The sequence below is a fragment of the Taudactylus pleione genome, unplaced genomic scaffold (genome assembly GCF_031769625.1).
Source record: "Taudactylus pleione unplaced genomic scaffold, aTauple2 ptg001041l, whole genome shotgun sequence".
NCBI classification, from domain to species: domain Eukaryota; kingdom Metazoa; phylum Chordata; class Amphibia; order Anura; family Myobatrachidae; genus Taudactylus; species Taudactylus pleione.
Genome location: NW_028285442.1, coordinates 2,045,350 through 2,058,046, shown reverse-complemented (window position 1 = coordinate 2,058,046; position 12,697 = coordinate 2,045,350). Strand labels below are relative to the sequence as shown.

General features: G+C 47.7%; 1 protein-coding gene across 12 annotated transcripts in view; it reads right to left on the bottom strand.

Annotated features, from left to right (window-relative positions):
* KTN1 (kinectin 1) overlaps positions 1–12,697 on the bottom strand; it is a 168,407-nt gene that overhangs the window by 42,026 nt on the left and 113,684 nt on the right. For 11 of the 12 annotated variants that reach the window (XM_088461377.1, XM_088461381.1, XM_088461372.1 and 8 more), the window contains exons 25-27: positions 11,990–12,027; positions 9,261–9,351; positions 2,530–2,598 (exon numbers count right to left, since the gene is read on the bottom strand). In XM_088461377.1, the coding sequence (XP_088317503.1) occupies positions 2,530–2,598; positions 9,261–9,351; positions 11,990–12,027 (198 nt within the window). The remainder of the gene's footprint in view (positions 1–2,529; positions 2,599–9,260; positions 9,352–11,989; positions 12,028–12,697) is intronic. The other variant, XM_088461378.1, reaches the window with a different exon arrangement.

Below are 12,697 nucleotides of genomic sequence, written 5' to 3'. Positions count from 1 at the left end.
TTTACAAAGCGAAAAGGACCTTTTTTGGGGGGAAATCAGTCTGTACCCCATAAAAAGCTTCAGTGACCCTGGGAATCGATATACAATAGTAGTAGTAGCCCTAATAAAAGTATTTAGTGAACGGATTTGTTGTAAAGGGCTGTTATACGCATATTTGCATATGTGTGGAAAAATGATACAAAGCAATGTTTTTTCTGAAAAATAAGCACCGTAGTTAAATTTGGGATACCTGAACCTGGGCATTAGTATATTTTAATGTCTCTAAAATGAAGAAAAATCTCAAAAATAGACCTATTGCAACCTCCTGAAAACTCAAAATCTCCTGTCTCATCCATATAGCCCCCCAAAATATCAGGCCCCCCACTTTTTACCCATTTGCAAAACTTTTTCCCTTTTCACCCCAAAAATTACACATCTTTTGGGGGGTTAAGATATTTTTTTTATTTATTTTGACTAATTAGCCATTGGGGTGGGGGGTGTCCAAAGGGTTCTGAACCAATTCCCCACATTTGTACCCCAGAATATGGATTTTGCACTTTTCTTCTTTCTTTTGCTGGAGAAACTTTTTTGCATGTTTTTGCCTAGGCGGAAACTCTGGGCAATTGAAGTGCGGAGATGCTTTGAAAATAGGCGAAATACGTAAATTGGCGAAACCTTTTCTCCAAACGGCACTTTTCAAGGCTAATTGATTTCGGTCCTAAATCAGATTACAGGCCCTCATTCAGAGCCGCTCGTTAGCGGCAGTACGCTCGTTCCGAGCGATGTTTGCACATCTGCGCATGCGTACGCTTTTTAGTACGCATGCGCGAACCAGTCAGTGCGGCCGAAAATCCTTTGTACGCTATATAGCGAGTGCCTGCTATTTTGAGTGACAGAATGAGGCGTATGTGGGTGGTAACAGGGGAAGGTGCTTGAAAATGGGGAGTGGAGATCCGAACGCAGGCGTGCTTAAAGGTCAAAACGGGGCGTTTTATGGGTGTGTATATTTAAAACAGCAGCGTCATTGACCACGTCACTGGGTTATTTTATAGCCAGAACTGCTCGCAAATTTGTGGTAGCAAACACCAACCACAAGAATAGCGAGCAGTTCATACGCTGGTCGATGTACTCGATTAATCTAATAAATAGCGGACATGACGTAGGATGCGTGCGGCCAGGGGGCGTTTTTAACAAATAAACGAGCGCATGTTTTGCTCGTTCGTTCAGACTTAGAGGTGTGAACAGACTGCAATGTGCGTACGGATCATTTGAATAGCCACCCCTTGTTTTTAAACGAACGACCGCAAATAGCGAACGGCTCTGAATGAGGGCCACAGCTCCCAAAAACAGTCTATTTAAGAAAAACAAAAACTAAAAAAAACAACCTAGTTCCTGTATATGTAAGGGTTTCTAATAACATCCACACAAATCTATACAGGCTCGACAAAGACCGGGGGCCAGGTCGCCATGGCTACCAGATTTTGCTGCCTGGCTACCAGATTTTGCTGCCTGGCTACCAGATTTTGCAGTGAGGAAGGATGCAGATCCTCATCAGCTCTGGCGGAGATTCGTGCCTATAGTATTGCGGTGTTCATATCATGCACAGGAGTGCATGTGCTGAGTGTCACCTGCGGTGACTGCTGTGCCTGTGTCAGTCCCGACCTGCGCTGACGACTCCTCTCCATCCTGGCCTGCTCTGATCCCTGCTGTCTGTCCCAGTCTACGCTGATCCTCCTGTACATCCCAACTGCCTACTGCCTCCCATCTCTGGCTGCATAGAGCTCTCCGGTAGTAGGGTCTATGTGTGGCCAGGGATTGCGGAGCGGCTTCAGAGGGATAGTGGTGTGACCGCGAAGGGAGGGTTTTTCTTTTTAATTTCCGGCACCATTGTTTTATGTGAAATGTGGTCCGTTATTACTGGGGGGTGGAGCAGGGTAGCTGTGTAGCGAGGGGGCCTCCATGTTACTGTATCCATTAAACTGTGACCATGAGGGGAGGGGGGTTTTGTTGTACTTTCCGGTACCATTGTTTTATGTAAAGTATGGTCAGTCATTACTGGAGGGTGGAGCAGGGGAGCTGTGCAGAGCAGTGAGGGGGCCTCCATGTTACTGTATCCATTCAACTGTGACCATTTTGTGGACTAGTATAGTGTGTATAACACACAGAGCTGTGCTCTTTACTCACTCCTGTAAATTTTTTTTTTTTTTTTGTGGGGGGGGGGGGGGGGGGCGGTGGTCTGGCTCCTACTATTTCATCCTTGCTCCTAGATTTTAGAAAAATGTGGCAAGCCCTGATACACCAAATATATTTTATGGATCATTCCACCCTACGAACTATAGGCATTAATGGGATAAAATGATTCATCACAGAAAACAGGACACTTACCTACATATGTAGAGCATACAATTTTACATAAACTCTGGAAACTAAGATATACTGCATTTGTGAATATATAAGAAGCGTGTCTTACAACTGTGCCCTCCTGGCCTAAGTAACTATTGACAATCCGATGTTGAGTACATTATCTCAGTGATGTAGCAAAGGTATTACCTGTTCCGCCTTTTCAAGCTGGCTATTTCCTAAAGCTTCCTTTAGTGCTTCAATTTCTTTAGTCAATGCCTTGACAACAACAAGAACGAGACCGATGGGAGACAAGACCACATCACAATGGCATACATAAACATAACAAAATGGATGTACTTTTAGCCCTATGTGTTTACAGGATGCATTGGCCTATACCCATAACTTCCAGTTTTGCACCACAATGAAACAATTACCTATGTTATGGATGACACAACGTGCAAACAATGAAATGCCATAATTTGATGGCCATAAGCTCTTTGCACTGATTAGAATGAATTACAAGCTTTTCAAAGGCAAACAGGCTCGTATTCTTCAGTGGAGCAGCCATTTCACCCAATGCTGACCATAGATGCACAATCCGCATATCTGCAGCTACAAATTGGGTCAATACTGCAAGCGTTTTTGTGATGTGACAGCATGTAGACTAATGACAAAAACAACAGATATGGTAAGAACTTACCTTTGTTATCTCTGTTTCTACGAAGTCCATAGGGTCCACAGGGTTGACCTTGGGGTATAGCCGGATCTGGATCCACGGGCACCACGCAGTTAAAGCTTTGCTGCTCCCAGGATGCACTTGGGTCCGTCCTCCTCTATACCCCGCCCCCGAGCCACAGCACCTCAGTTGGTAAGCAGCCAAGGCCGGAGGAGGAGACTAAACAGAGAGAAGGAAGACTGGAACACACAAGACACCATACTCCCAGAAATGGGAGACGGAAAACCGGTGACCAGCCACTCAGCCCATTTGAAGCCAGGTGTGTCAGGGCGGGCGCCCTGTGGACCCTATGGACTTCGTAGAAACAGAGATAACAAAGGTAAGTTCTTACCATATCTCTTATTTTCTACTTCAGGGTCCATAGGGGGTTCACAGGGTTGACCTTGGGGATTTTCCAAATCAGTTCAACTAAGGGCGGGGACGCTGCTGTGCTGAAAGGAGAACCCGGCGCCCAAAGGATACATCCTGAGAGGCGAAGGTGTCAAACGCATAAAACCTCAAAAACGTCTGAATTGAAGACCAAGTGGCCGCCTTACACAGCTGAACAGCAGAGGCGCCACATCTAGCAGCCCAAGAGGGACCCACAGAACGAGTGGAATGAGCCTTAACAGAGGCTGGCACAGGTAAACCCTCCTGTGCATAAGCCTCACAAATAACGTAACAAAGCCAACGGGCTAAAATTTGTTTTTTGGCAGGCCAAACCCTCCTGTGAAAACCAAAGAGGACAAACAATGAAGCAGACTTCCTAACCGAAGCAGTCCGGTCCACATAGATTCTAAGCGCCCGGACTACATCTAAGGAAGCCTCACCAGCTGAAAGATCAGGTGACTGAAAAGCTGGTAAAACAAGTTCCTGATTGATGTGGAACTTTGAGACCACTTTAGGCATAAACTCAGGACGAGTGCGGGCTCTGTCCTGGTGAAAAATCAGAAAAGGAGTGTGAAAAATCAGAAAAGGAGGGCGACAGGAAAGCGCCCCCAATTCTGACACCCTCCTGGCAGAAGCAATTGCCAGGAGAAAAACGGTCTTAAACGTCAGCCACTTGAGTTCCACTGACTCAAGAGGCTCAAAAGGAGGACGCTGCATGGCCAGTAGTACCACCGCCAAGTCCCAAGGAGCCACAGGAGGCACGAAGGGAGGCTAGATCCTGAGAACACCCTGGAAAAAGGTGTGAACATCTGGTAGCGTAGCAATCCATCGTTGGAACCACACGGACAAAGCGGACACATGAACCTTCAGAGAGGCAAGGCGTAAGCCGAGGTCCAAACCTGATTGAAGAAATTCCAAGATCCTAGAAACTCGGAACACCTAAGGATCATAGCTTCTGGACTCACACCACTGAAAGTGCGCCACACCCTGTGGTAAATCCGTGCGGGAGCAGGCTTGCATGCCCTGAGCATGGTACCAATAACCGAACTGGAGAAACCCCGAGACCTCAAGACGGCTGTCTCAAGAGCCACGCCGTCAAAGACAGCAGACCCAGATCCGGGTAAAGGCAGGGCCCCTGAGACAACAGGTCCCGACGCTGAGGAAGAAGGTACGGAGCATTGACGGAGAGGCTCCTCAGATCGGAGTACCAAGGACGTCTGGGCCACGCCGGAGCCACTAGCACGAGTGTGCCGCCGTCCTGCTTGAATTTCCGCAGGACCCAAAGAAGTAGGGATATCGGAGGAAACAGATACGCCAGGTGAAACGTCCATTTCACCGACAGCGCGTCTACCAGACATGCGCCTGCGTCTCTTGTCCTTGACCCGTAAACGGGCAACTTGTGATTGTGACGGGAGGCCATCAAGTCCAGCTCCGGCAGCCCCCATCTGTCCACGAGTAGCTGAAACACCTCTGGGTGAAGTGACCATTCCCCGGGATGCACGTCGTGACGGCTGAGGAAGTCCGCCTCCCAATTGAGGACTCCGGGGATGAAGACTGCCGAGATCGCTGGAATGTGGCACTCCGCCCAAGCAAGGATGCGAGACACCTCCGAACATCGCTGCCCGACTGCGAGTTCCTCCTTGGTGGTTGATATATGCCACCGTGGTGGCGTTGTCGGACTGCACCTGAACCGCCCTTCCGTGAAGAGCGGGGCCGGACGTCTGCAGTTCTAGGAAGTTAATGGGGAGAAGAGCTTCTTCCGCAGACCAACGACCCTGAAGCGACAATGAGCCGGTCACTGCCCCCCAACCCCGGAGACTGGCATCCGTCATGAGCAGGACCCAGTCCGGGATCCAAAAGGGGCGCCCCTCGACCAGATGAGCTGTCTGAAGCCACCAAGCCAAAGACTGCTGAACCTCCAGGGACAACACCAGCATCTGAGAGCGGATCTGGTGAGGTAACCCGTTCCATTCCGACAGAATCAGCCCCTGCAGGGGCCGGAAATGGAACTGGGCAAATTCCACCATGTCGAATGTCGACACCATGGACCCCAGAACTCTCATAGCCGAATGGACCAACAGGCGGCAACTGCTCAGGCAACTGCTTATCCGCAGGAAGATCCTTTGCTGACGAGAATCCAGCAGGGCTCCCAAATGAACCATCCGTTGTGATGGAATCAGGGAGGACTTTCTCCAATTTATCAACCACCCGTGCGCTTGCAGGCAAGCGATCGTCAGGTGGAGATGTTGAAGCAGTACCTCCGGGGAGCTCGCCAGCAACAGGAGGTCGTCTAGATACGGCAGCAGCCGTACATTCTGGTTCCAAAGATGTTCGGCCTTGACTGCCATAACCTTTGTGAATACCCTCGGTGCCGTGGAGAGGCCAAAGGGTAGCGCCCGGAACTGATAATGATGCTTAAGGATAGCGAACCTGATACCGCTGGTGTGAAGTGCTATCGGAACATGGAGGTAAGCGTCCTGGATAGCCAGGGACACCATGTAATCCCCAGGTTCCATCGCCAGAATGATGGAACGTAAAGTTTCCATCCTGAATTTGGGAACCCTGAGAAATTTGTTCAGATACTTCAAATTGAGGATAGGGCGATGAGAACCATTGAGTTTCTGCACCAGAAACAGAATAGAATAGTACCCCGTCCCTCGTTGTGATTGAGGAATAGGAACAATGACCCCTGCTTTCAGCAAGGACTCTATAGCCTCCTGAATCTGTAAAGCCTTGGTCTTGACCTGAGGACTCGTGCAGAAAAACAGGTGGGGCGGTCTGTGCCGAAAAGACTGGGCGTACCCCTGGGAGACCACTTCTCGAGCCCAGGCATCCGTGGTGGTATTGTGCCAGCACTGGGCAAATTGAAGAAGTCGCTTCCCACTCTGGGGTCCCCCAGAGGGAGGCCCGTCCCATCAGGCAGCAGGTTTATCTTCCTGCTTGGAAGAAGGGCGTCTGGCACTCCAGACCTGCTTCTTGGGCTTAGAAGCGGCCTTGGTCGCCGACTGCCTCGGGAAGGGCTGACCTTTTGCCTTACCCTGAACCCGAAAGGACCAAAAGGCAGAGCTCCGTACTTTGGTAGGTGCAGAAGCCGAAGGGAGGAAGGCTGATTTTGACTTAGCCAGAGTATCCACTATTTTGTCCAAATCTGGACCAAAAAGCAACTCTCCATTAAAAGTTAAGGCCTCCAGGCCCTTTTTGGAGTCTGCATCAGCTCTCCAAGACCGCAGCCACAAGGACCGACGCGCCGACACAGCTGCAGCCGACACCCTAGAGGTCAGCAAGCTTGCATCCAACGATGCTTCCGCAATGTAGGAAGCCGCATCCCTCATTTGTCCTATCAACGCTCTCTGGATATCTGGAGCATCATCCAGAAAGGTATCTTCCAAAGCGTTGGCCCAGCCCACCCAAGAGATGGCCATGGACGGACGGGCCACAGCCCCAGAGAGAGAAAAGTTAGACTTTAAACAAGTCTCACCTTTCCTGTCCGTGGGATCTTTCAGGGAGGAGATAGACGGCAAAGGCAACGTAGCACTTTTAATTAAGCGGGTGACATGGGAATCCACCACAGGCGGAGTTTCCCATTTCCTGCAATGAGCCTCAGGAAAAGGATAGTTGGAAGCCAACCGTTTCTGCGGTTGGAACCTCTTGCTGGGCAACTGCCAGGCCCCCGCCATATGATCAGTCAACTGGTCGGACAGGGGAAAAACAGTCAAAGCTACTTTGACCTTTTTAAAATTAGGGTACTTCGACCTGGGAGCCGGCGCATCCTCCTCTATATGAAGGATGGCCCGCACCGCCCTAACCAATGCCGGCACATTAATGGTGGACTTAGCCTCCACCTCCTGGGCCCCGGCATCCGAGTCAGAGTCCTCATGGATCTCTCCATCATCCGAAGACACGTCCGTGTCCGTGAACTGCGCCGCCAGTGAAGCCGGAACGGGTCACTTGGACGCCTTTGGGGGCAAATCACGGTGCAGTATTGACTGAAAAGCCGATGACGAGGCCGCCAGGCTCTGAACAGAGCTGGAGAGGACATCCACCCAGGGAGGGGGTACCGCCTGAGAATACCCCTGAAAGGGTACCATAGACTGCTGCGTCACCGTGGGAGACTGCACGTATACAGGCAATCCTACATAAGGACCCACAGTCTGAGACCCGGGAGGAGACTGCACCAGATGCGTAACCCCCGGGGAACGGGGGATGGTAGGCTGAGGCAACGCCCTAGAAGGGACCGCAGTCGGGACCGCAAGCCGGTCCGCGATCAACGCCATCACTTGTGTAAACATCGCCCAAGGAGGATCCTGCGCCATCGTGGGTTTAGAGGGACTAGGTACCAGCTGGCACCGCCCGCACAGACCGTTCTGAGACAAATCCACCCCATCAACCCCTGCCGAACAGTGCCGGCAGGAAAATAACACAGGAGCCACGGAGCGCTCATTCTCCTCATCAGACATGACACAATAACTTTTGCAATAAAAGTGTATCACCGAAAAGAGGTGAGGCGTAAAACACCCACGCACTCCCACGTATGCAACACAAACATGTGACGGACCTCACAAATACGTAGATCTATATAAGTGAGGTACACAGAAAGAACACCCCTCCCCCACGCACCTGCGGGCCGTAGGAGAAGGAAAGGGATAGATATAAGCTGACAGCAAGAATAAATAAGCACAGACAGCAGCACTAGCAAAAGTCACATACCATGCAGGAAGTTATACTCACTGCACCTTTCGCTACAATCAACCTCCCAGATTCAGTGTCTGGGAGGGCTATAGCGCTGCGAACACTGTCCTTAGCAGGGGAGAGGTACGCAGGGGGACCGGTCCACTTGATACCGCCTGGGAGTTCTGCGTTGCTGCCACTGAGAAGATGGCCGCCGGAGAGCTCTGAGGAGGAGTGGCCGAGAGATAACAGCCCAGCGACGTCAGCACGCATGAGAGAAGGCGTGCTGGGCTGAGGGGAGGACCCGCTAAATCAGGGAAGGCTGCCTCCCCTGGCTAGTGATTAACCCCCAGGGATGCCGGTTCCCTTCCGGTCCTTACACCCTGGTGGTCCAGCGGTCACGCGGGGTATGCCTGTGAAGGGGGAGCCCGCCGCCGGTCTGTCCCCAGAGACCGGCGGCTGAAGACTGCATTTGTTATCCCCGCGCGCAGCACAAAGCGCTGCACGCGGCTTACCTGGCCCCGTAGAATCCGGCAGCGGTCAGCTGGAGCTCCCGGAGCCACGCTAGTACTGACTCCGGGGTCCCGCTTCGATCCCCAGATCAGTACTGGCGTCGCAGCGCCAGCGGGACTGTTGGAGCGGCAGCGTGGATGTCCAGATGGACAGTCTGATGCTGCCGCTCTGAAGATAGAAAAAATTAAATAAATTCTTCTTTAAAAATAATAAAAAATAAAGCTTGCCCACTGCCCAGGGTGACCCGACTCCGGCCGGGCACCAACTAAAACTGAGGTGCTGTGGCTCGGGGGCGGGGTATAGAGGAGGACGGACCCACGTGCATCCTGGGAGCAGCAAAGCTTTAACTGCGTGGTGCCCGTGGATCCAGATCCAGCTATACCCCAAGGTCAACCCTGTGAACCCCCTATGGACCCTGAAGTAGAAAACTTAAAACTTTCTATTTTGCAATCTATTTATATTTCAATCATATCGGATAAGTGATGATACTTGACATTACTTCCGCTGATGATGGGTATCGGGCATAATATTAATACTTGAATACTATAAAAATGAATCAAATATTTTGCCACAAAAAAAATAAATAAAAAAGAATAGTAAATCCAATAGAACATTTCCTGCAACAATCTGGCACCTACAGAGAACATAATACCTGTACAGCCTTTTCCTCATTGTTGGCCCGGAGCTGCTCAGCATGAAGCATATCTTCCACAGACCTTATTTTGCCATCCTTCTCATGGATACTAAAAATATAATCCTTATTAATACCATTTCAAATCAATATTTCATAGACCAAGGTTTAAAACAAAGAAAATAAAAACATTTCTAGGTTTTAATAAGTCTCCTTTTTTCAGCCAACTTGTTATAGTGCCTACCCATTATGATTCTTGCTGCAATTTGGTTCCTTTCAAAGGTCAATTAACTGTAAATCACAGTGCGCATCACTTCAATAAGAATACTGGACCTCATTATCCTCATAATAATGGGTGACTGGGTCCTTCCCAACATTAATCGGAACGGATGAAAAGAATCTGGAGGGAATAGGCCAGCACCTGACCATGTAAGTACTCATCTTCTGACATCACTTCCTGTGCCTAATGAGCCCAATTGCCTAACAGTCATCTCTCTCATAGTTAGCCAATCAAACCAGCCTTTACACGAAATGTATTAGGTCTTAAATAGTCTGACTCATCAGAATTGTTGTGATCCTATACCCTATATAAATCACATGATCTGATCTTCATTTACAAACCTCTGCAGTCTTATTTATAGTAGAAGCAAAGCAAAAATCACAGCGTTTACGGCAGGTGGTTATGCCGCACATCAGCCCATGGAACACAGTTATACCTTATACAAGTTGGGGTTCTAAAGCTGGCCACACACATAGCGATATTTTACCCGATCTGGACGATTCCGACACATTGGAACGACAGATTGTGTAAAATATGGCCAAATTGAGAGTAAATCGTGATTCCCCACTCACGATCACGATGCGCGTCCCCGCTGGTTGCACATCGCATCGTCAGATCTGCTGTGCAGTAGGGCAGATCTGACAATCTGGGACACAATGCACTTGAAAAAAAAAAAAAAGTTAAGATGCACGATAGATCTTAAGTCAGATTGGATGCTTTTTACTCCAAATCGTGTGTAGGACTGCCGGGGAGCTGCCGGGGGAGAGTTCAAGGGAAATCATACACTATGTCGGATCGTGAGCACATCGCTATGTGTGTGGGCACCTTAAATGACGACCGTGAATCCATGTTTCAGTATTTCATTACTAACGCACTTTCCTTTATTTTGTTTTACGTTATTAACAAATTAAACTAGATTATGAAAACATATGAACCAAAACCATTAGCGACATGATTTAGTTAGCGTCAGTGGGGGGGAATTCAATTCAACGCGAATTGAATAGCACCGGGAGGGAGCTCCCGGACCTATTCAATTCAGTGCGCTGTTATGTCGGAGAATGCAGGTTCTCGCAACTTAACAAGGGTGTTATGGCGCGAGAACCAGAGTTCTCTGACTAAAAAGTGTCAGGCGCGCAGCTGTTAGCGTCGCGCTAAGCAGTAAAACAGCTGCGCGGCCGGCACTTTTATCGGATTTCTCCTCACATCTCCAGGGGGGTGCGAGAAGAAGTACTTTGCCCGCCCAAACATCGCAGTGTATTGAATAGCTTCAGGAGCTCCCTCTCGCGGCTATTCAACATCGCGCTGAATTGAATTCCCCCAATAAGATCATGAGGACCCAGGCACCCAAACTAGTATGAAGAGAAGAAAATGAGATCAAGTAACACATTATACTAAATTTAGCTTTGATACATTTTAGGCTTACATAAATAAAAGTATTATTAAAAACTGATGTGCTCCGTTCCATGGCTTTGTAGAATGGTCAGGAATAAGTATTTTTGAGTTGAAGAATGGATAAACACAGCGCACTGGGCTACCTACTGGTTTCGGTGAGCTGCTGAATAGAAGGGTGTCCTCCCTTTAAACATGCATATATAGAATTGAACATTCAGCGCTAAGTGTTAGGAGAGAGAGTGAAGTCTGTGATAAGGTGCCAGCCAATCAGCTCCCAACTGTCATTTTTCAAACACAGCCTGTGAGATGGCAGTTGGGAGCTGATTGGCTGACACCATATCACTGACATCACTTTTCACTCTGTCTCATAACACTGCTTTTAAGTAAATAGACCCCTATGTCTGCAATTACATTGTACAATTTTTAAGCACTGATTAAGTAAAAGTATATTTGTACTTACAGTACTATAGCAGTCTGTTATCATCCCATCATTCTAAGGTTGCAAACCATATATACATAAAGGTTTAGCGCTGAATGTTCAATTCTATATAAGCATTTTTGAAGTGTTGGTAACACAAATTAGCACAACAATCGTTGCATGAAGAACTTACTGTAGGCTGTGCGCTTATTTAGGATCATAATAAAAAGGAGAAATATTCCTTTAAATATAAAAGAATGAATACCTGAGAATGACTTTGATGTATGGACATTTAAATCTGTGATCATATATACCATATAAAAAGAAACATTATTCCCCTGTCTGACAAAGGAAACCCTGCCCTTCTAGCCTCTGCACCCTATCAGAAGCCTTTGGGTATATTTACTAAAGTGCAGAAGAGGAGATGTTGCCCATAACAACCAGATTATAGCTATTATCTTCTAAAAGGTGCTAGATAAATAAGTAGAATCTGATTGGTTGCTGTGGGCAACATCCCCACTTTTATAAACCGGCACTTTAGTAGATTTCCCCCCTAGAATACACATTACAGACCGGAGACCAGCAAATCAATGGTCATTGCTGTAACTAACATTTTACCAGTACCATTAAAGAATTCATCACCTTGCAGGAGCAACTTACACATTTTTTAGATCTTCCACAACAGACGTAAGGGCTACCTAAAAATAAATATATACAATAAGTGACAGTAATGTTATCAAATAAGAATTATATATGGTTACATTGCCAACATCTGTTACTGAGACCCTCATTTTAACGCACACCCCATTTTAGGGAGCAGGAAAATGAGTGAAGATTGCTGTGCTCCACATCATGGAGAATTGCTCTGCCCCCTATGGGTTACTATGCCATCTAGCAGTACTGGGGAAATCCACAGTAACACTTTTATGGAATTCTCTCCTTGATATCATGTAAACTGAACAAAAAGTTCAAAGGTTTCATGAAAGGGGCTAAAGATGGTTTACAAAACTAAATTTCAAGAAGTTTATTCTTAAAGGGGCTTATTCATGTTTTATATATTTTCCTCTGTTTGCCAAATGTAAATATTAAGTGATGAATGTATGATTTTTTTTCTATAGGAATTTACCTAATCATGTTTATTGTGGTGTGATGCTCATCTAACAATGCTATAGTTTGTAGCGTGGCCTAGTAGTAAGGCATATATGCAACATTATTGTTGGCATGGGATTATGTCAATGGGCTTATTGCTAGGTCTAGATCTAGAAAGGACCAAAAGCATGACAAAGAAAAAACTAGAAAGCAAAGTAGTGACAAACATAGGGGTAAATCCCATTAGGTGCGAGTTGGCTTGTGTGAGCCGATATCACG